Source organism: Dipteris shenzhenensis, chromosome 32 (genome assembly GCF_047967505.1).
Source record: "Dipteris shenzhenensis isolate YYH24624 ecotype China chromosome 32, Dip_SZ_1.0, whole genome shotgun sequence".
NCBI lineage: Eukaryota > Viridiplantae > Streptophyta > Polypodiopsida > Gleicheniales > Dipteridaceae > Dipteris > Dipteris shenzhenensis.
Window position 1 is genome coordinate 17789500 of NC_141627.1, and position 25185 is coordinate 17814684.

The 25185-nt window shown below is 39.8% G+C and overlaps 1 protein-coding gene and 1 pseudogene across 1 annotated transcript; both read right to left on the reverse strand.

The window, feature by feature from the left end:
• Positions 1-15282: 15282 nt before the first annotated feature.
• On the reverse strand, positions 15283-16657 carry LOC147880389 (uncharacterized). The gene is made up of 6 exons (XM_087370603.1): positions 16573-16657; positions 16383-16472; positions 16011-16100; positions 15826-15900; positions 15633-15692; positions 15283-15546 (listed from the first exon to the last, which is right to left on the reverse strand). The coding sequence occupies exons 2-6, from the start codon at positions 16392-16394 to the stop codon at positions 15283-15285; spliced, it is 501 nt and encodes a 166-aa protein (XP_087226729.1). The 5' UTR covers positions 16395-16472; positions 16573-16657.
• Positions 16658-17206: 549 nt separating this feature from the next.
• LOC147880390 (uncharacterized) lies at positions 17207-19430 on the reverse strand (annotated as a pseudogene).
• Between the last annotated feature and the right edge of the window lie 5755 nt (positions 19431-25185).

Genomic DNA, 25185 nt, shown 5'->3' on the forward strand with positions numbered 1-25185 from the left:
AGAACGATAGCCTGTGAGGCCTTTTGTCTATATAAACATATATTTAAATGGATACATGACTACCTATCTTTATTATGTGTTTTAAGTTATCATTGCTCGTCATGAATTCCATTGTATTTTGTTTAAGTCTTTGATGATGATGGGATATCTCAAGGTGTATGCCTCAGGCACACCTTGGTTTCTATGTGTGAGTGCTAGAGGCATAGTTAGGTGCCCACAAGCACAGTTAGGTGGTGGAAAGCCACATAGGATGATTGAGAGAATCTAGGAGCAGATTGAGGAGATGATTGTGGAGCTCTGAAGTCATCAGTGATGTCAGTGAGCATGTATGAGATGCCTACTTAAGGACCTCACTCTTATTCATTCCATAATGCAAGTATTCTGAGTTTGTGTCCACTCTTTCCTTCCCTTTCAGCTTACCAACATGGTATCAGAGCCCTTTGATCCCCCTTGAGCCCATTTCTGCCACATCATCATCTTCTTCTTCATCTTCTTCTTCACCATCTCTCCCTCTTCTTCCCAAAGTTTGCTTAATCTTGTTCTCCTCCGGTTCTCAACCATTTCCCACGCCCTTCCTGCTGGAGATCCACCTCGAAGGGGCGAACCCCTGGCTGAAAGGAATCAGAGAAAGCCATGCCCGTTTCGTCGCCATTACACAAAAATCATCGACTTTTTCTTCTGCGTTTTCTCTCAGCACACTTCATCTTCCTCTAATTCCTTTCAAGGGTAGATTCTCCATGCTTGGGCTATCTTGTGCTAAAATCTGAGCAGCAATGGCTGCATATTCAAGGAGAAATCAGTGAAAAACCAGTCGACTTTGAAGGGGCAAGCTATGGAGTTCTGATGCATTTTTTCGCCTCTTCTTCCCATAGGACCTTCTGTGGTATAACAACTCTCTTTTGCCTTAAAACCCCTTTTTCTTTGCTCTGAAGAATAAGCTACAAGCCCTCCAAGTTTAGCCTTTTGGTTTTGATAGTTTTGACAAGTTTTTGAAGAAGATGCTACATAAGATGCTATTCTAGCATTTCTGGTTTTTTGAAACTTTCAATAACATCGGTACAAGTGTGGCTTCAGTTTTGCTTTGAATTGCTAGACCTGGTTTTGATTGGAAAGTATTCATTTTTAGCCACCTCTATGAAGCATATAAGAAGAAGCATCATTGATTGAATATTGGTCACTAGTCTTTGCTACATCAAGTGCTTATATTTTGGAAGCCTTTCAGTTATTTTTTGCCTTGTAAGAGAGAAAGACACTGCCCAATATCTGGGTTAGACCCTCTCATGGCTACCCTATTGAATCTAGAGAAGTTCAATGGAAAGGGCTTCCACACATGGCAGATGAAGGTGAAATTTGCATTGATGAGGGAGAACCTCTGGGGACTTGTCAAACTGACTCCAACCGCTTCTTCTACAGCCTCCAATGCTGGAGAATCCTCAACTCCAACACGACCGGCAAGGGATCCTGCTAGAGAGGAAAAAGCATATGGTATCATTGCTCTCGCTTTAGGAGATGATTATATTCACCACATCTCTGACTTAGAGTCTCCTTCAGAAGCTTGGCAGAAGCTTGACATGATTTTTGGTGCTAGCTCTCACATCTCTAAATTATCACTTAAAATCTCTTTCTTTGAATTGAAGATGGTTAGTGGTACTACTTTGGCAGCTCATGTCAACTATATGCGAAGTCTTATGACTCAATTAGCTTCTCTCAAGTCTCCTATTACTCCAGATGATGCTATTGCAGTGTTACTTAAGAGTATGCCTGAAGATTATGATCATATAGTTACCACTTTGAAAAATCTTCCTAATCCTAATCTTGAAGGTATTATCTCTACTCTCCAAGAAGAAGAAAGGCATATGGAGCTCAGGAAAGGCAATGACACTGTTTATGCTATAAAAGTCCAGAAGGGCAAGTATACCCCTTGCAATCACTGTGGAAAGACAAATCACCTTTCAAAGGACTGCTTCAAAATTAATCCATGCAAGCACTGTGGCAAGAGCAACCATAATGAGAAGTTTTGCAGAGCCAAAGCAAAGATAGAAAATGCAAATCTACTTTCAGTTGATGAGCCTCCACAAGATGAGGCATCCTTTGAAGATTATGCATTTTAAATCATCTCTATGTATGCTCCATATCTCTCTTTTTATGTCAAGGTACTCAGCCTGGCCAAAATGAATGAAATAAACTATTATGTTTTATGTGTTTTGCAAACACCTCTGGTCACCTTATGATGTAGGCCATGTGTATGTTTTGCTCCATGGTACCTCCTGTAGACATTGTGTGCATGTACATGCAGGGGAGATAACATTGGAAGGTCTTTTTGTATCCCTTTTGTTTACCTTACACATGGGAACCCTTGCTAGCATGAGAACCTAGCCATAGATTTATCCTTGACCACCATGAGATGGCATGAGAAACTATGAGACTAGATGTATCCTTGACATGGCCTTAGGCATTCCCTTGAGGGTCGGGTTTGATGGGATATCTCAAGGTGTATGCCTCACGCACACCTTGGTTTCTATTTGTGAGTGCTAGAGGCACAGTGAGGTGCCCATAATGCAAGTATTCTAAGTTTGTGTCCAGTCTTTCCTTTCCTTTCAGCTTGGTTTCTATGTGTGAGTGCTAGAGGCATAGCCCACAAGCACAGTTAGGTGGTGGAAAGCCACATAGGATGATTGAGAGAATCTAGGAGCAGATTGAGGAGATGATTGTGGAGCTCTGAAGTCATCAGTGATGTCAGTGAGCATGTATGAGGTGCCTACTTAAGGACCTCACTCTTCTTCATTCCATAATGCAAGTATTCTGAGTTTGTGTCCACTCTTTCCTTTCCTTTCAGCTTACCAACAGATGATATATTTTCTCCATCATTTTAATTGTGTTAATTTAATACATTTCTAGACAATTTAGTATCATTTCACAAATTTTGGGTATCGAAAGTACACTTCTATCAAATCCTAAAGGAATTTCACCATTGCACAGCAGGGAAAATGTCTGGCACGTCGCCAGGACCCCAGAAAGCCCCAAGGTGCAAGCATCTCCTTTGCATCCACAATATCCTTGAAGTCCTTCATCACCTCTTCAGCAACTTGCACACGTAGGCGCTTGTGTCTTGGGTCCCCTAGTATCCCAATGACATCGCTTGACTTCAATAGACTAGCTAGAGCATATCAACAGTCAATATCATCCTCGTCCGTTCTTCCCATCACATCTTCCATGAAGTTCCTAAAGAAGAACACAATAAAAACTTAGTCACAAACAGTGTAGCACAAAAGAATGTAATCTCATTGGAACATTTGATAACCAACCTTGTAGCCCAGACTCTCCTCTTTCTAACACCACCAGTGGGTGCCAATGCATCCATGTTATGTAAGTACCTTCTTTTCCTCTCCTTCAATCCCAAAGGTGTTTCTTTCATCTTTTGCACTCATTCTTCTACCTTGTCTCGTTCCTTCTCTACGGCTCGTCGAACTTGATTGTACATAGATCTTTCCAAGCCTTTTTTGGACTCAACTAGCTTACAGAGTGACTCTTCTAATTTATGTCGCTCCAAGTCCAATGCTTTGGTTTTATCATGAAGATCCTGGTTCTTCCTTTGAAGATCCTGCATAGAGTTATGCATTGCAACAATGGTGCTATTTCCTAAATGTGCTAGCATCTCTGCTTGGGCTTTGCGCATCTTGCTTGCTTGCATAGCCATTGACTGAGCATTGTTTAACCGATTGCAATAACCAAGCAACCCTGCATGTCCACTTCCAACAAACCGAACTAGCTCATGCATTGTATGGAAAGGAGGGCTCTTTTGGTTGGCAGGATCTAAAGGGTACAAGGATCCTTCCTTCCCAAAGGTAGAGATGCTTCTTTCCTTGCGAACGAAGACTGTGGATTTTGGAAGCTCCCCTCAATCTTAGACTATGTTGTGTGGATAAAAATGTAAAAAAGTTTCTTACTTATTGCATGCTGATGGGTAGGTGCATAGCTATGTACATAGCTAGTTAGTGGTGGCTTTGGGCTGTGGACACCCTCATGACGAACTCCACACTGATGATATATTGTCTTGAGATGGTATACTTCTACAGGGACTTTTGGGAGATGATGGATAGCAGTGTGGTTGCAGCAGGCAAATCTAGAGCATGGTATCAGAGTGTGATGGTGTTTTGTTGAGGAATGACATGTGTTCTTCATGGTTGTCCTATGCCATATGTGCATGAAAGCATGAGTTTTTTTTGTTGAGAATGCCTTGCTTCTAGTGTGTCAAGATTGGCTTCATGGTTGTGTGATAGTCTACGGGGAACTGAGCATTAAATGCTGGTTATGAGCATTAAAATGCTGGTTAGGAGGTTATGTGCATTGGTATGCCTAAGGTTGGAATATAGGCACTAAAAGCCATGATATAAAGTTCAGTGGAGAGTGGAAGAGTGGTGAAAAGGCAAAAGATGATGTGGCACATATCAAAAAAGTATCCATGCAAAGGTGGCTACGTGAAGATGAGGCGAGGAGCTTCTGGATGGCGAGGTGGCAAGATTGCAGGGAGAGAGAGGACATCGGGGAGCTTCATGAGCTCTAGAAGGAAGGAGAAGCAGAGGGGAGCTTAGCGAATTGGATGACGCATGGAAGAGGTGAGAGCTCTATATGCAGTGGAGGGGGATCCCTTAGAGGAGCTACTAGACAGTCCTAATCAAGCGGGCTGCTGGTCGGAGGTGCTGCTGTGTGTGCGAAGGATAGACTATGAGGATATTGGAGGAAGCAAAAGGACTAGTAGAAGCAAAAGGAGGGTGTGGAAGGAGGCGTGGTGAACTAAAAAGCTCCGCCGAACGGGAGGAGAGCTGGGGCCATGAGCTGGTGAGGAGCTCGCATGGAAATTATGGGCTGACTGGGATTGGAGTCCGGCTAGGTGTGGCAAGCTATGAATGAAGGGGCCATTGGGTACACAGAGCAAAGCTCTATGAGCAAAAGCGTGCTCTCTAGTTCATGGCAACCCGAAGGATACGTGAGCTCGGGTTCTGGGAGCTGAAGGACCTTGGAAATGTCGAGGTGAAGGAGATAGGCATGGAAGGATTTTGGGCTGGCAGAGAGGTGTCACTACAGTAGGCCTAGAGGTCTTACGGATGGGGACATGATTGTTGTTGATGTAGGGGAGGTCCATGGTTGCTACTAGGAGCTGTAGGATTTGAGGCGACTAGATTGGATGGGTTGAAAGCTCCTGGATAGTGAAAGGCGATGCTACTATGGGAGCTAGAAGATCGTGGGGGCGGGAGTACAAGGGAAGGCAGGAAGATGATCGTGGGGGGGCTCGTAGTCTTAGATAAGGAAGCTCATGAGAAGGAGGACTACGATGACGAGCTGAGAAAAAGGGAGGGCGGTGTGCGCTCCATGGGAAGAAGAGAAGTTGTGAGGCTATGAGGACTATGTGAAGGAGATGGGCTATTGAGGATTGACACCCTCTAGAGTATGGGCTGGACACACAAGTGTAGAGGCAAGTGGAGAGTTCCTCGGCTGTGGTGAATCTATATGCACATGCATTGGGACTGGTCGAGGTCAACATACGCAAGCATGGGGTGACCAGTTGAGCTAATAGGATGATGGCAAAAGTGGCATGCTAGCCAAGATGTTCAAGAAGCCTTGCTTTCATGTCTGCGAGCTGTTTGGGATGGGGTGGTTAGTCATCAGATGGGCACATGATCGATTCAAAGTTGAGGGCAAAGAGGCTTTTGGCTAAGCGGGTGCTTTGTGAGCAAGTGAAGAGCAACCAAGAGTGACCGAGACATGAGACTGGAGAAGGAGCAGAGGCTGAGGAGTTTTGGAGAGAGGAAATTTCAGCAGAGTACACGACTGCATGCTAGGAGGAGCTGGGTGATAGAGACCATGTGATTCATGAGCCCTGTGAGCAAGAGAAGAGTGGTAATACTTGTGATCATCCCATGAAAGAGACAGGAAACGAGTTTCGTGAAGAGGGTGGGCATTACTTATGCTATAGGAGTTTGGGCAGCACAACCGAGAGCTCTATGCTGTACAGGAGAAGTTACATGGCTGCAATCCAACTATGTAAGCTTGGGTGACAAAGAAGAGGACCTAATAGCGAGAGGCTAGGAGAGCTTCTTGTACGAGCTGAAGATTATCTTGGGCTACATATTAGTGGTGATTTCCATGAGCAGGAGGTTGTGATCATGACGTGAAGACTAATATCGGGTGATGGAAATGCTATAGCAAGAAATAAGCTACAGATGGTAGGGATGATCACCTGAAAAAGAGGATTACCAAAGAGCGAGTAAGGAAAAGCGAGCGAGCCCAATTAAGCGAGCGTGATTAAACAACAAGCAAGCGAGCAGCCCTTCATCCACTATATGATTAATCAAATTTCATTGGAGAGAGGAGTCATGCCCCAAAATGATATTGCTTCCCTCCTTCCTTCTCATGCTATCACATTAGACTCATTATGAAGAGAGATTCAATAGTATATAAAATATATGATTTACAAAAGCAAAGACTACTTAGAGGGCACATTGTTCAAATTGCACATCTCCTTCCTTCTCATATATTTACATTACAATAAATTTGGCAAACAAACACATAGTGGTACTGAATACAAGTCTATTTGAAAAAGAGCTAACATTGCATGCAAGTTTTACATTACATATCATGCTTGCCATGCTTATATGATTACATATTCCATACATACATCATGAAGACAAAATATATCAGGCTACACATATCCTTCCTCCCGATACTTGGTATCTTCCTCCATACACCCATCCAAAGAAAAGGAGTAGCCTACACATCATACTAAATACATTTCTCTCCTTACTTTCACACTGAAATCCTTATGGAGAGACAACAACATAGGAGCAAGTAGAATATATGATTCAAATAGCCAAAACGTGCTCATACTAACGTGCTCATACTCTACATGTACATATCATGCCTTCCATGTTTGCAGAAGTACATATTCCAAACATTTGATCCAAAAAATGGAAGGCATGTAGAGAAAAAAAGCACATTACATCTATTGCATCTTCTACTAATCACATTAAAGGCTAACATATCTTGCCTCTAATGCTTGCAGTAGTATATCTTTACTTCCATTACAAAAACATAGAAGGATCCCTACCTCTATATTCCGCATGTTTAGCAAAGAACAACAGAATGTCTTTCACATCATCTAGTCTATGGAAGATGGATTTCTTTTTCCAGCCAGTGCTTGAAACAACTCAATCTTAGTCAATGCTGCTTGATGGATAAACTGATGCACTACATCACTCAATCCTAGCACTACAATGAACACAAAGTATATGTGCTTGCAAGGCATATAAGGAGTTTTACTTGTCTCCCTTTGTGTGAAATCAAGACATGTACAACATGGGAATTTTGAAATTGAGACACAGTATGTTAGCCCCTTGGAAATTGAACCTGATGTAAGAATGTGGAAAAGATGCACCTCATTTGGAATAATAGTGCTCTCTCTTACAACCTCCCCATTCTCTACAACTTCCTTGCTTATCCTTTCTTTGAATTTTTTATTCAACTTAGTTCTCCATGACACAAGCTTTCCATCACGATGAGATGGACGCACATGGCTTGGCATACATATTTTTTGCATACGAGATGGGAAGCTCATGACACCAATAGCATCATCGGTCTCAAATACAAATCCTGCCCTTACCAGGGTCTCCCTCTCATCCACAGTGATTGATGTACCACATGCAACCTTCCACACACCTGGAGAGTTTCTAGGAACACCTTGAATGGAATTATCCACCTTCCATGTATGGGTCATAGTACTATTACAAAACCAAACAAATTGTTCTGTCAATCCATTGGAATGTTTCCTTCTTCCCTTAAAGCAAGGCACTGGCACACCATTGCTTGCACTTCTACCAAGTGCATTGATCATTGCCCCACACCATCTCTGACTATCTGTCAAGTAACCAAAGCATGTGATGGGCATTGACTTTTCACAGTCTAAGAAAAATGAAAAGTATACTATTTTGCATGAGTTTTTCATGACTGTAGTTAGCCCTGATCGAGACTACATGTGGTTGGGTAAGAAGATTAAGTGGGCTGTGGATTTTATATTGGTCGACTTTCCCACTAGATGAGAGAGGACCCATCCCAGTTTGGAACCTCTTATTGGAGGACCATGTGCGTTATGGGCTTGCCGTTGCAGTAGCTTCATTATTAGATAGTGGTTGGCTGGTAGTTATATGTCCTATGGTAGGTAAGGTTTAATATCTAGCACTATTGTTGTTATATGTCCTCTATTCCCATTTTTCTTGTATGAGATAGTGTCATTTGATTGTAGGACCTTGTATTTCTTGGATGGAGCGCTTTGCATTTGTTCAAGGCTTGGAAGTTGTCAGACGTGTAGTCATTCATGACAAGCTTCCACATGGATACTGTAAATACCATGGTATGACTCTTAAGGTATGCCACAATTCCATGCATGGTGTGTTGTAATGCTACATTCAAGAAACTTTTAATGTGTTTCTTTATGTGGGATTGATAGATGCCATGGTACATGTAGTATGCATGCTAGGTTTTGATGGTAAAATCATATATTTCATTTGTGTTCCATATGTGTGGTCACATGTAGTCTTTCATGCTATGATACTTGTTGGCTAAGGTCATTCTTTGGTATGTGGTTCTCTATGCATGACTCACAGATGCAGTCATCTATGTTGGCTCTAGTACATAGAGCTAAGAAGAATCCATCAATTTATTTGGAAGAGAGTGTTCCACTATTTCAAAACCTTTCCATTGATTCACTATCTGATTTATGGACTCACTATGTGCCTCTCAGTGAGAGGACAATAGTGCCTATGTCTTCTCAGATGGCTCGAGGTGGACTTGAGCAATGTTGCTACTTTGTTGGGTGCCTTTTGTCTCTCTTATGTGTTCCAAGAGGATTGGTTTTGGAGATGGGTTGTGGCACAACTCCTCTTATGCGTGCTTGTCAGGCTATTGGTAGACCTTGTTTTTCTTTCAATTCAGATAGCAGTATTATGGCTACCATTGTTGAGCCACTTGTAGCAGACCATTCTGGGAAGCGAGTGAGGTTAGAGCATGATGGCAATGGGGATGAAGATAGAGTGGACCCCATCACAAATCCATATGATGATTAGTATGGTACTGAAATTAGATCTTTCTTTGATGACATTTGGATATTTTTGGATTGTTTTTATTGTGTCTTTAACGTTTTGACTAACTATGGTTTCAAATGTATGTTTGATTGTAGTTTGTTACCATGCTATGCAGAAGAAATGGCAAGATTCATGTCAACTGAAAGAAGATATGATGAGAGGCATTCAGATAGGCCACAAGCTCGCATTTACTTTGTTGATGATGAGTGTCAAGAGGAGCAGAATATCATTTAAAAGACCATTTTGATGAGAGCTTGGTGATACTTGTAAAAAGAAGTCCCATTTTGAATATGGTAATATTGCTCTATGTATTATGAAATCCTATGCTTTCAAATGACACTTGGGTTTCTTGACACTTGGGTGAGCTAACAGTAATGTGGTAATATTGCTCTATGTATTATGCAATCCTATGCTTTCAAATGACATGGGTTCTCCCACATATGGTTGAAGTGGTATTAATGTTACTAAGTATAATTTCAAGCAATGTGGATGTTTTGATTGTAGGAAAATAAAACCCATTTTGAATGTAGAAGAATTGTGGTGTATGTGATGCAATCCCACGTTTTGAAGTGACACTTCACTTTCTTTTGATTACTAATGACACATATTGGAAGTTACATTATTGAGATAATTCTAATCAAGTTTGTATCTTTTCTTATACTGTTAGTCCAAAACATCACTTTTTGACCTCAGGTTTGTATACAGGTCATTTGACACCCAAATCATGTCAACTACAAGAAAATTAATCTTGAGATTTTAGTGAATCTAGACAACTCAAATCACATTACTTGGAAATGTACATTGATTTATTGGATGACAAATGGGAATATGCTGATGGTACATTAACAAACTAGCTATTGGTAATCCAAGAGTAATCCATAGACACAATGTATTTCACATGAACAATTTAAATGGGATAGGAAGAACAAATACAATTACCATTTGAGAAAGCAAAATGTACAAGATGTTGTGCTTGGATAGTTAAATACAATGAAAACATTAAAAAAGGCGTGAGATATGTTTGCAACTTTATATGAGGCAAATGAATACCTAGGATCTTGATGAAGAGAAAGAAAATCAATAAAAGCTTTTGACATGCATATATAGTGAGACTCATAGGCATGAATATACAACTTGCAGCCATATGAGGGACTATGAAATATCAATAAATTGTGCAAGTCATCGTCAATAGACTCACTGAAGGATATGAGAATCGAGTTGTTGGAAAAGTGTTAGTTGCTTTAGTCTCTCCTATGCTACCAAGTCCAAGTTACATTATCAAGATAATTATAATATATTATCAACTTGCTTTACTCTCCCAAATATGGAACGTAGGTTAAGTTTCATTTTGGAGATTCTTCCCAAATAGTGGATTTCACAGAGCTATGTTGGCTACCTCTATAAGGGATTGTGGAAAAGATACGCTCGATTTTTTGGGCCCGCTCGCTTTTTCTCGTTCGCTCTATCGACTACCCCCCTGAAAAAGATGGGCTGCATTATTTTAGTGCTTGTTGATGATCTTTGGGAAAGATATAATAAGATTTCTGACCATGGTCACTTTGTGGATGGTTGTCTAGTGAGTTGTCAGATTGGATGCTTTATGAATCTGAATGATTTGTGAGCTTGAGCTCAGTCAGTAGGGGCTTGTGTTGGTCTGTGTAGTCCAATGGGTCTTTCTGAGGTTGTTAGGCTTCTAGAGGAAATGTGGCCACTGTATGAGTCTGTATCTAGAGGTGTGTAGAGTCAAGGAGTTTCAATGAATGCCTTTTGCCTTCTAATGGTGTTGTTCAGTTGTTTTAAACATGGATGAGGGTGGCTGTGAAAGTGGATTAGGCTCTACTGCTTTTGTCCATCCACGTTTTGGTGCCTCCACAGAGGCCTTTGCACTTTAGTTTACAAGTGTGAAGTTGTCAGCTAGTTGTAGTGTTGAAGAGCTGAGAGAGATGGCATAGGACTTTCTAGCTTTGGGGGATGCCATATGAGAATGTAGTGAGATTCCTGGAAAAGATGGAATTTACAGCACTTATGAAGGATAGGGCAACCCCTGAGATTTTGTTTCAGATCTTGAATTATTGTTTGCAGGGAGATGCAAAAGCATGGTTGCAGACTCAAGTTGCTACCTTCAGGACTACTCATCCTCAGTAGCAAAATCCAGAGTATACAGTGGTGAGAGCAACTTTCCTTGTACAGTTTGCACAAGCCACAAGCCCTAATGAAGTCTAGAAAGAGCTATGCTCAGTGAGATAGGAGGAAGAACAAGATGTGAATTAGTACATAATCCAGTTTGGGAGATTATGGACTTTGTGGTGCAAAGCTCTTGTTCCGGAAGTACCACCTCAAATGATCAAGCGGGATCGTTTCATAGCTGGCCTAAAGCCTACACTCAGATTGAAAGAGGAGCTGAAGAATCTGGATAGTTTTGAAGATGCTGTCAGAGTGGCCAGGGAGAAGGAATGGAAGGTCCAGAGACTGAGACAACCTGGCATGCAAGAAGAGCCTAAGAATCTGATTAGAAGCCCAAAAATGATCAAGGCACATGCAAAGAGAGAGCCAATGTCTGTTCCTATGCAGAATGATTCCCTGAAATAGGATTTGCATGAAGTAGTGGAGCTGATGAAAACACTCAGCCTAAGTTGGATGGAGACTGCAGGAAGAGGCAGAGGTCAAAATAACAGGAGAGAGGCTATGGATGAAGGAGAAGGAAGTTTAGCTAGTGTAGGGAGAGGATGAGGTTATATGGGCAATGTGAAGTGCTGGAACTGTGGAGAGTGGGGACATATCAACCCTCACTGTGATAAGCCAGCAAGAGTAGGTGGAGAAGTTTATCTTGTGATGCAGAAGACAAATGATAGGTAAGGAGACTTCAATGTGGAAGTGAAGGATCTAAATCAACCCTCTACTAGTGGAGTCAAGTGGGAAGATAAAGGGAAAGGAATGGCAATTAGCATGATCAAAATGGAGACCACACCAGAGATTATGTCTATACCCATGCAGTGTAATATGAGCTGTAGGCTAAAATTGGAAGAGGAACCTGAGGAGATAGTCATAGACAAAGAGATAGAGAGTGAGACAGGGGAAGAGAGCATCTTTTCAGAGGAAGAGAGTCAGTTGTCTTCACTGTTGAAGAAACTAGATGTTGATGATGTAAGGGAGCTGGAAATCATTACACTTATGAATGGAGGCTTGTCAGTTGCTATGAAGGAGGGTGTTGCTCAACCAGATCTGTGTGAGGTGGCAGAAGAGAGCTCGAATGAAGGGGTTGCTACCATAGATGGCAGAAAGGTTGAGAGCCCATTAAAGGCAGCCAAGGATAAGTCTATGTGTGTAGTGGTAGATGATGATCATGTTCCAGTTCCATGTGATGATGTGCATATGCTGGTTGGTCATGTTGCAATAGATATGCAACCACTTGAAGACAAGGCTTGGAACGAGTACATGGCTAAAGGGAATCAGTTTGTGGTTGACACTGTGATTGTGCATACCGAAGAGGCTAAGATTTTAGGTTCAACAAGTGAGGAAGAGAGAAGTGAAACTAGCAGTGAAGATGAGAGCTCAATCATGTCTAATAGTGATGAAGCTGATGTGGCTATTGCTAATAAAGTAAAAGACCTACAGTTAGCAAGTGTTGATTGTGTGCATGCAAACTTTGATGTGTATGATGAGGTTAAGATTCAGTGTTTACAGGATGATGGTGATTCAGAGGATGAGCTGGATTGCATTCTTGATGATGCACTGGATGATATGTTAGCATTGATCTCTTTGAAAAAGAATGCAAACACCAGTATGCATGTTGAGCTGGATGGTAGTGATGGTGTGGTTGATGATCAACAGGATGCTTTACTTGATGATACCCTTGTGGATTTTGCACGTGTGGTTGGCAATGACAAGAAAATATGTACATTTTATGACTGTTCAGAAAATGAAGATGTCAGTGAAGACCTGATGCATAGCAAAGAGTTTGCTTATATGTTTGAGCATTCTTTAGGTGGGAAGGATGTCTGTTTGCTCTTGGATGATCTTGATAATTCATGTGATGGTTTAAGTTTTGCAACTTACAAGGTTGAGGCAATAGGGTATGTTGAGAAGTCCCTAATCACAGATTATGAGCTGGTTGTGCTCGTGAGATCTATGTGTGAGATAGTGACCTCAAAAGATGTGGCTCATGTGAAGCTAAGCAAGACTCATGATACAAGTGTGATAGCTAATAGCCAGTGGAGTTGTGTGATGTCTTGGCAAGATAAGCTATGGGATCCTGCAGGCTTAGTGAGGATGTGGGTATATGGAAGGAGATGGCAGCTACATCAAATTGGTGTGTTGTTGATTCCTTTTGATCCAGGGGGATGGTGGATTATGCATATCTGGCAGTGGAGGGTTCAAAGTTATCCTTTTGATCCGGGAGGAGAAAAGTAGAGGCATAGTATACAAGCTTGCTTTGTTTTTTATCCAGGCAGGTTGATGATCTTTTTTCTTTAGTTGCTGGACATCAATGTCATAGTAGAAGAAAAGGGGTTGCTAGAGATGTGTGGATAAAAATGTAAAAAAGTTTCCTACTTGTTGCATGCTGATGGGTAGGTGCATAGCTATGTACATAGCTAGTTAGTGGTGGCTTTGGGCTGTGGACACCTTCATGACGGACTCCACACTGATGATATATTGTCTTGAGATGGTATACTTCTACAGGGACTTTTGGTAGATGATGGAAAGCAGTGTAGTGTAGTTGCAGCAGGCAATCCAGAGCATGGTATCAGAGTGTGATGGTGTTTTGCTAAGGAATGACATATGTTCTTCATGGTTGTCCTATGCCATATGTGCATGAAAGCATGAGTTCTTTTGTTGAGAATGCCTTGCTTCCAGTGTGTCAGGATTGGCTTCATGGTTGTGTGATAGTCTGCAGGGAACTGAGCATTAAATGCTGGTTAGCAGGTTATGTGCATTGGTATGCCTAAGGTTGCAATATAGGCACTAATAGACATGGTATAAAGTTCAGTGGAGAGTGGGAGAGTGGTGAAAAGGCAAAAGATGATGTGGCACATATCAAAAAAGCATCCATGCAAAGGTGGCTACGTGAAGACGAGGCGAGGAGCTTCTGGATGGCGAGGTGGCGAGATTGCAAGGAGAGAGAGGACACCGGCGAGCTTCATGAGCTGTAGAAGGAGGGAGAAGCTGCAGTGATACGGAGGAGGGGAGCTCAGCGAACTGGATGACGCAAGGAAGAGGCAAGAGCTCTGTATGTGCGGAAGAGGGGGCACAAGGAACTCTAAACCTTTGTCTATATAGTAAAAAAAAGGTATTTTGCTAGATACAAATGAACGTATCTAGCAAAATTCCGGAATAGTAAATTTTGAACATTTACTAGATTGTCTATATAGTAAGTAATTTATTATATAGCAAATGATTAACATTAATTTGCTAGATATACTATATCTAGTAAATTTGTATATAGGAAAACCAAGGAGTATCTATGTAGATAAGATTTTACTATATAGCGAATCTATATTATAAGTTTACTAGTAAGACTAATTCTAGTAAATTTAGTAATATAGTAAAACCAAGCATTTTCCATATAGACAAGAATTTACTATATAGTTAAGTTTTTACTATATAGCAAATCTATATTCTAAGTTTACTAGTAAGACTAATTCTAGTAAATTTAGCAATATAGTAAAACCAAGCATTTTTCATATAGACTAGCAAATTTACTTTAGAATGTTACTATATAATAGATTCACTATAGTAACTCTATCTATGTAGTAAAAGCTGAGATTGATAAATTTTATATATTACAAAATCAATTTTTACTCACACAATTAAATTTCCATATACATCGTATTAAAAAATGTAAAGTGACATTTAGAATGAATTAAAGATAACTGCATAATCAAGACGTAGAATGCAAACTCATCTTCAAAGAAAGAAAGAAACAACTAGTTACTAAGAAACTTTATAAAAATATTAAACAACATGAATACTTGCATACTTATTGGACATCAAGAAACAAAAATAGAGTTCATCCAATTGTTCAAAATGCACATGTATCATTCCGATACATGTACATCATTAAGACTGAATTATTCATCCAATTGTTCAAAATGCATCCAATTGTTCATCCAAAAATAGAGTTCATCCAATTGTTCTAAATGCACACATGTCATTCCGATACATGTACATCATCAAGACTCAAAATGTGGTCTTCATGCTTCTTTACAATAACTTTTTTTTCTAAAACTAGCCAATCCACTATAGCTTTCCTCATTGCAGGCAAGCTATGCTCAATTTTGTGTCCATGGAAAGTAGGGTCTCTTTTGATAATGTTGTAGTTAGTCTTTAGAGACGCATACATTTCATTAATAGTATGTATCTCTAAAAACTTCAAGAGAATTGTCTCTTGATCCTCTTCACAAAATTCATCAACCTGAAAGAAGCAATAAAAATATATTGTAATCCTTGTTTACTAATTTATAAAAAGAAGAATGCATCATATTTAAAAAAAGAGCTTACTTGAGAAGACATATCAACACAAAAATCGAGGTCCTTCTCGACATGGATGGCATTAAGCTCCTATGAAAGGAAAACAAGTAGTAAAGAGTAATCTTTTATATAACGTAAAATGGAAACCAACTACCAAATATGTATGCATGATTTTACATGTAAGATATATGATTTAAAGTAGAAAAACTAAAATAATAAATACCTTCAGTCTTTGTTGCTTTTTAGCAGCTTTACTTGCCTTCATTTTTTGCATGTTTTTTTTCATCTTCTCACTCCACTTTCAAGAAGAATAAATATTAAGTTCTAGATTCCCATGTGAGACAAACGAAAAAAAAACAATGCATAAGAATTAACATTAAACCCGTTATAAAGAGGTATAATGTATACCTTTGGTGTGCGCTTGCTCTTTCTTGCAATTGACATATCCTCAGGATTTAACGAAGTCTCATGAATGCAAGTTTGATTCAAATCCTCAACCTAAATCATTAAAAAATACTAATTAGATATCCATATTAAACTCAACTGATATAATATAAAATGGCAACGATAATCAATTTTCCAACCTGTTCTGTCTCTTGCAATAACTCCATGAAAGATTTAGATGCTGAAAAATGAGGATCTTCAGTCGTTGCTAACTCTTGTGGCATTTCTGGGCAATAAACACCTTCTCCTACCTAACAAAGTTTACATAATTCTTATAAACAAATTCACAATAAAATAAGTATAAATTACAATGTATATGAAATATGTGATACAAACCTGAACCAACATTTCACTACCGTGTTCCAAGTCATATTGACATGGAGCATGATCCTCTATAGATGCAGCTACTATAAGTTGTTCTTCCTCCTATCATCATTATAATAAAATGCTCAAGAATTAACACATGTATAATGACTTAAACGTATAGAAGGGAAATACAAATTTGAAAATAAATCATCAAACTTACATATCCCTGCAAAACTTGTTCTTCTTTCTCAAATAATGCACCAATTGTTTCCTGCAATAATTATAATATAGTGAATTTATTTAAATATAAAAGAAGAACATAATAGACAATTTGCATTATGAAGAAAGATATTACCATAGAAGATCCCACTGAAGAGCCCGCAGAAGAGGTGATGCTTTTTCTTTTTTTGTACTTTCGGCTTGCTTGCATTGTTCGAACATAGTACATATAAACATCTTCTTGCTTCCAAAAGTATGTAGCTCCGGGAAACTTAAGTGGCAAAATTTGATCATAGTTATCTTGAATAAAATCCTTGATTTTTTGTTGTTCATCTTTATTGTGCCGTAAATCCATAATAATCTCATTATTTTTGACCCACAACTACACTGTACGATGGTTTTTACAATAAGTCACATTTTGGTTATCCCTGCAATGGCGTAGTAAAAAATCCCTTCCATAGAGCATGCCACACTCACGATCTGCCAACTTTGGGGGTCGAAAAATTTGATCATAAGTAGGAATCTCTAGCAAAGATACATCACCACTATTTGTTTGCATTGTACATCGTTGAGGCATTTTGGACATCTCTCTACTCATGGAGCTTACCACATGCAATCTTTTTGAAGAGCTAGTATTATTTCCCTTTAGCTGCTCTACTGTCTTTTGTAGTTGAGAGATAGTTTCCAATAACGATTCCAAATTCGGTACATCGGGAGAAGACATAATAAACTCTAGCCTGAACAACAATTCAATAAAACCATAAGGCTTAGCAAAAAATTTTAAAAAAATAGCTAGTATTTGTTTTTACAATAAGAATATTTCTTCTATTTAAGAAAAGAGCATTATAAGTAATAAACGAAAAAGAATAATTATTCTTACTTGTTCTCGCTTGCATGAAAATGCATCATGCATACCCAATGATATCATGGTATTATTATGATATCCAAACCATAGGTAAATAAGAAGATTCACCATTAGATGACACTACTCTCCTCTTACTGATAACCGCCCATCCTGGTACTATTATGATGCAACAGTTCCAGTCCCTCCAAAAGCTCTCTTCATTATCAACCTTCCATGTGTTCTCATGCGTGTGATCTTGTTTCAGCCATGCTAGCATGATTTGCTTCCTTTCATAATCAACTGCTCTTATCACAGCATGTAGGAATTGACTATTCAAATCACTAACATCAATGCGTGCTAGCACAACATCATCATGTTCCAACCAAGGAGGCACACAACCAACTTCACCTATTTTCAATAGCCGCGTTCTTTGAGCCAAGTCTTTTGTTTCATATGCAATAAGTTTACTACTAATAGGCAAAGGCATAAACTTATGCAACAAAGAACTTATGGATCTTATACAATCCCAATAGTATGGAAGACGTTGAGCTTGTAATACACTCATTCCTGTTACTGGGTCTATCAACAAATGCTCCTTGTCATTTATCATTGTAATGCATTGCTTATAGTACTCTGTACTAAAAAAAACCATATACTCTCCATCCCATTGTATAGAGAAGAACTCCCTAATGTGTGCCTTCCAATGACCTGCACTTTCCGTTGCATCGTTTCCATCCACTCTTACCACTACATCATCTCCAACCTTATAAATATCACCATTATAAAAGACCTTTTGATATATTGTGACATGACGTCCTTGAAGAAAACCCACTTCAGTACACCAAAGTTGTTCAAGATACTTTTGTTCTTCTTGAGAGAGCAATCGATGTACTCTTCTCTTCCTTGTTATTGGAATGCCTTTTAGTTTCATCATTTTGCAGCAAGGAAGATTTCCATTATGCATGACAAGAACTCTCCAAAAATCCTTAGCTTTCATGATTGAAGAAACCTCTAAAAGTCCAAACTCATGTATTGAATGACATGATGGACTTTCTTGATTGGTTGTTTCATAATCATCAGGGAGATAAATAGATCCATGTACCTCCATTAACAACCTTTCATGTGGCATGAGACCATCCATTTCTTCTTGCATGGTACTAAAAACCTTAGTAAAATGGGTTCTCATATAGAAGTGAGCATATGTTACTTCATTATTTCAATTATTGGTATTGACACCCACATAAGATGAAACCAGGCGTTCAAATAAATAGCACCAAAATACATCATGCATCCCATGTCTATAAACATCATCTAATATTTCCGCATTGCCTGTAAACTTAAGAGAATTTGGTTAGACTACACCAAAGATACAAAAGGAACACTAGTCATCAAATGTTCAACAAGTTTACATCTAGTAAGATGGTATACGAACCTGCAACATGCTCTAATGGTGAAGAATTTGCTCCCAATGACTCTTCTTTTTTTACTCTCCAAGCAAGGAGTAAAGCACGTACTGTTTTCATAGTTTCCTTTGACCAACCATTGTCACGGCTATAATTATAGAAACTATGTGCAATATCAATCAACAAAATACCCAAGTCATGTAAGTGCTTCGGAATACCTTCTATTTTGTTTAAGATATATGGTAGGCACCATTGCATAAACTTTTGGTTCTCCTCGGCCTTAAAGCTTTCATGATGCTTACTTGGAACATGTGGCCATCGCCCATACCGAATAGATGAAGGCGCAATCTTACTTACTACCTCAACACAAGAGTCTATCGCTCTTTTGGTCTCATTGGTTGATGCTCTCATGAGTGAAGTGATATATTTGCTAAAAACATTCAAGGAAAAAACATGCATTGCATCATATACTAAGTCCAATGATAAATTAAAACCATAGAGATCATATAACCTCCATAGTATGGACTCTCCAGATAATCCAGCAGTCTTTAGTATTCCTTCTCGTTCTACTTGTGTGAAGGCTTTTCTTGATTGTGACAAGGCCTCGACCATTTCAGTCAAAGAGCGTTTGGGAGGTGGGTACCTAGCTTGAAACCTGTTACCATCATACACATATCTCCCTTGAAATGAAGGATTAGTAACATCTAGAGTGGCTTGAGCTTTATCCCTTCGACAAAATGATTGTCCACCATCTTTGAATAAACCTATCTTGCACTGGGCTGGATGATCTCCAGTGACCATCATCAACATTGCACGAAGATTGCATAGTTTAGTCTTACCAAAGGAAACATCAAATATTTGTTCCACGGGATAGTTGTAAAACACATCAATCCCCTTGATGAAAAGTTGTTCTAGTTCATCAATAAGAGGCCGCAAGAATGTGCTAAAGGTATCACTTGAGTTTCGAATTATTTTCTTGCAACTAAATGGTATAAACAATACTAGTAGAACTCCAATTATGGAGCTCTTTCCACCATTTAAAACCATAATTTCAACAACACCACAATCCTTTTGGGTGGTTTGAGAAGCTTGAAAACCATCCCAATGGAGAAGAAGTGCAAAGTTTCGAGGATCACCCTGTGATTAAAATACTTGTTAGTATAATATCTTTTAATACATATGACAAAGAGAGCACAGTTATATTCGTTTTATAAAGAAATGTATACCTTGCATGATTTCTTTTTGCACTTGTTGGAAAAGCGGCACTGCTTACATACAAGCTCGTACTCTTGTGTCCCTTCATTCCATCCTCTTTTTAAAACCTCTGAGAAACATGATGTTGGATATGTGGTATACACTTTGTTGCATTTGGGGTTTCCACACACCATTGGCAGCTCATATTCAGCATTCGGATTCCAAAAGTCTTGCACCTCACGACATTTTGATCCGTCCCAAAATTCACATATACTATCTGGTTGTGCATTTATTTCCTCTCCCAACCACCTTTCCTTTCTACGCCACATATTTAGTAAATCATGACAATTTGTTTTACTCTTGACTAGGAGCTCTAGTTGCTTACCGATAGGCAAGTAGTCAAATGCTAGCATCTCCTTCCTTGGCTTATTACATTTTTTACACTTCTCACAACATGTAGAACAATCACGTTTAAAGATTCTCTTCCTTGCATTCTCGTGACAAGAACATAGTATTGCATTTCTAGCATACACATCCTTTTCACTAGGTTGAAGAAGCTCAATATCATGTCGATTATCATCTGGACCGATACATAGTCTGTAGCGTTGAGATTGAATCATACCAAGTCCATTGAACATAGAGTTTAGTTGCTCCCAACAAGCAGGAACTCTTATTCCATCAAGGGTGCCATCCCATGATTTTGGTAGTTGTACCAAGAGTTTACTCAAGCTTGGTTTCTTGCATTTTCCACTTCTACCTACTCTTCTTCCACCCATGTCTCCAAACAAGAGCTCAAGCATTTTATCTTGGGCCTTGATTGGTATTTGATGCTCATCCCATAAAGCTTGGAACTCAATTATCTTCTCTAGTATTTGATTGCATAGCGAGGGTCCTTGCAATTCATCAACACTAGCAAAGACTATAGGGGGGTCAATCGGCTCATCATTGAGGTCATGCAATTCATTTTCATTAGGCTCATCATGAAGATCTTGTGATACATTTTCATTTGTATCACCTTGTTCGAGGAACCCCAAGTGCGTACCCAAGCCTTCGTATCTATGCCTCAATTGTTGGTGTAAAACATAAGTTGACGGAGCCACATGTCATCCACCTTGACAATATGCGAGACAACTACAAAAAACCCTTCTTCGTTCCATCACCCTAGAAGACGTATTCATCTCCCTTGCTTGTTCTACATGAGATGGCATCCGCTCTTCACTCTCAATTTGAACTTCTCTTTGCTGAATCGGATGCACATTTCCAGATAAGTCATGGTTGCAATGCTCATAGTAGGTGCTTCTACTAATAAGCTGCCACCCTTGAGGGGTATGGGCACACCTATAGTTGCAAGTACACCTTCTCAAATTGCTTGAGGAACTTGCCATCTGAAACTCAATCAAAGGATGTAACACCATTAGAGGATGAAACACCATGACATATAAAGTGCATGACATTGAAGAATAGAGCATGGATATGTAAGCATTGAAGCATAGAGTAGAAGTGCATGAGCCATGCAAGCATCTATAACCTATTAACAACCGACAACTCTTGCTTATGTGGCACAAGGTATATGATGGAGCTAACTTAGATAGAGTAGAGACCAAGATATATAACTTAGCTAACATACATAGGGCTAACATACGGATGAAACACCATTAGAGGAAGAAACACAGCTAACACATAGATAATGTGTTTAGACATGATACAATATGTAAGACATAATACAAGCATAAAGCAAATCCTAAACCCCACTTGCATTTGACCTACATAGCAAAAACTTATAGATAAGTAACATAGCATGGCATAATATAACACAAGTATATAAGCGTAATATAAGAACACAATTATAACATAATCATAGCATAATGCGAAGAACTTAAGAATAGTACATCATAGCATAATATAAGAACCAACTCATACTCCCTAATTTGTTTCTTTCTTCAAGAAGGTAACAAAAAAATACAAGATCTATACATATTTATTTCAGAGATAATCAAGAAACAAATTAAATCTTTACAAGATAATCAAGAAATAAATTAAATCTACATTGCAACGCAAGTAAGGAGATAAAGCATTTGTCCAACCTGGAGGATTAGTAGATCAAACGAGATAGAGTGGTCCTCGTAGCGCAACCACTAATCAATAGCTGAATGAGGTTCCACCATGCTGGTTCCCTCCCACTCTCTGTCTCTCTGTCTTTCCGTCTTACGTCAGTGGCTTCCTTTCTATTCTGCTGCGTCTCCTGCATATTCCCTGCCTACGAGCTTGAAAAGCTTCGCAACAAGTGGTGAAGATCGAACTACAAAGGAAACCTCCGTGATGCTTCAGATTTTTGCAGGAAAGGAAGCGTGGAGGGGCGGTTTGCGAGGAGGGGAAGGAAGGAGGATACCTTGGTGGCGAGCTGCTTACGGGGAGCCTTTCCTCCTGTATATTTACGAGTGGTCTGCTTGGTACGAGCCATGGCAGAAGCAACAACAAGCAGTAAAGTACGATGGTTATTCAATCAACAGAAAGGCTCTGGCATGATAGAGTCCACAGTCTAGTGTGTAGCTCAAGGTAAGCCGATTCTGTAGAAGGAAAGCTGAAGACGAAGATGCGTACCGTGGTGTGCGTAGGAGTAAGCGAGGCTTTTGGCTGGGCTTCTGATCATGGGTCATCCAAGAAGCCTTCGATATGGGCTCAGATTGTTTAGTAAACCTGTATCTGAGAAGGCTGAACTCGTATATATCTTCTCCACGTCTCTAGTTAGTTTGAGGCTGGAGCTTACAGGAATCGAAGGACATGAGGGTTGCAGGAGAGTGCACCAGATCAGGGAGCAAGGGGAAGGCAGGGAGGATCGAGTGAAGAGTAGGAAGTTGCAAGGGAGAGCAAAGACCAAAGACTAGAGGATGAGAGAGACGTTGGGCGGGAGTTTTGCCGCCACCCAAATTTGTTACTATTGTTAGTAGACACCAATTAATATTGCTACTATGATCACCAACCCCTAACATGGAGGTGAAAGAGAGCACTCATGTGAAGACAACTTGTCACCTATCATTTTCTTCTTTTAACAATAAAGAAATACTCCTTTACGAGTAAAGATGCTTCAAGGATACAAAATAAAATAGGATTATTTGTATTACAAGGATCTCCTATGCATTTTAATTGTGAGTTGTTGAAAATCAAAATCATAGTAGAACATATGATAGTTTGATTGTAGGGCATCCATGCTATATGAAAGCCTACACATTCATACAAAGTGTTTGTTTTAGCTTAAACTCCGCATCCTTGCTCAACGCATACTTTTCCTTCACGTGCGTACCATGCACATGGAAATTTGGGCATTTGACCTTATCGACAAAACATACGGTGTCGGATGCACTTCATACTTGACCATATTATGGAAACCACTTGCCTTAAGATGCCCGTCAAGTTTGGCACCCATCGGACAAGTTCACATATCAATGTTGTAGGCCGATCCGCATTTTTCCTTCACGTACATACTATGCACATGGAATTTGGGGCATTTGACATTCCCGACTAGACATGTACGATGTCGGATGAACTTCATACTTGGCAAGATCATGGAAACCACTTGCCTTAAGACCCCAGTCATGTTTGGTACCCATTCGACAAGTTCACATACCAATGTCCTTGGCTGATCCACATTTTTCCTTCACGTACATACGATGCACATGGAAATTTGGGCATTTGACCTTATCAACTGGACATACGCCATTGGATGCACTTCATACTTGTCAAGATCATGGAAACCACTTAACTTAAGACCCTTGTCAAGTTTGGTACAAATCAGACAAGTTCACATATCAATACCCTAGGCCGATCCATATTTTCCTTCAGGTATGTACCATGCACATGGAATTTGGGGCATTTGACCTTCCCAATCGGACATACGATGTATACTATGAACATGGAATTTGGGGCATTTGACCTTCCCGACTAGACATACGGTGCCGGATGAACTTCATACTTGGAAAGATCGTGGAAACCACTTGCCTTAAGACCCCTGTCATTTTTGGTACCCATCAAATAAGTTCACATACCAATGTCTTAGGCCGATCCGTATTTTTCCTTAACGTACGTACCATGCACATGGAAATTTGGGCATTTGACCTTCCCGACCAGACATACGATTTTGGATGAACTTCATACTTGTCAAGATCATGGACACCACTTGCCTTAAGACCCTTGTCAAGTTTGGTACCAATCGGACAAGTTCACATATCAATGTCGTAGGCCAATTCGTATTTCTCCTTCACGTGCATACCATGCACATGGAATTTGGGGCATTTGACCTTCTCGACCGGACATACGATGTCGGATGCACTTCATACTTGGTAAGATCATGGAACCCACTTGCCTTAAGACCCTTGTCAATTTTGGTAACCATCGGATAAGGTCACATATCAATGTCCTTGCTTTGATGGGATTCAATTTGATTAAATTGAGTGGATGTAGAGATTTGAATAGAATGAGTGGCTCCTCTTATTTGAAGGCATTCTGTTTTAGACTAATTTTTTTAGTTCTCTTGAATTTACATCAAATTATATACTATGGAATCCAATGTTAATATGATTTGGTTCAATAATGTTTGCATCACCTAATGTGGTTACATATTCTTATGTATAATTTCACTTTTGTTTTGCCATAACAATATACCATATATCGTATCCTAATGCTATTATTTCATTTTAATTATGGTGGCAACTCGTGGCTAATGTGACACCAAGCATGCTAATGATGTGGCATCAATGGGGATGATGATGTCTCATGCTCTAGCCTCATGTGACAGCATGAGGTGGCAAGGTGATGTGGCAGCATGAGGTGGTGGTGATGAGTTGGCAATGATGAGGTGGTGGTATGAGGTGGCACTTGAGTGATGACGTGGCACCTAGGGTGTCTCTGATGTGGCTTCATGAGGTGGCAGACGTGGTTGATGTGGCACCATGAGTGGGGGTGAGTGGGAGGTGGCACAGGGTGAGGTGGCAAGTCAAACATGGTCAAGATGGCTCACATGGCATGGTGATGAGGCAAAATTAATGAGTTGTTCAATCCACATGAGCAAGATGCTCACGCCCTAATGGCTACCACCACTAGGCTTGGTGATGCCACAAACCTACCCTTCCAAGCCTAATACCAAGCCTATCTAGCCTTGGTATTTGGCTAGGGTGCC

Bases quoted from the DNA above. Each gene is read 5' to 3' on its own strand.
- LOC147880389 (XM_087370603.1), bottom strand. The intron at 15,901-16,010 runs GTATACATTATA...TCTTCTTGAAAG, and splicing joins AGAGCAAGCGCACACCAAAG to TGGAGTGAGAAGATGAAAAA. The intron at 15,547-15,632 runs GTAAGCTCTTTT...TGCTTCTTTCAG, and splicing joins GTGTTGATATGTCTTCTCAA to GTTGATGAATTTTGTGAAGA.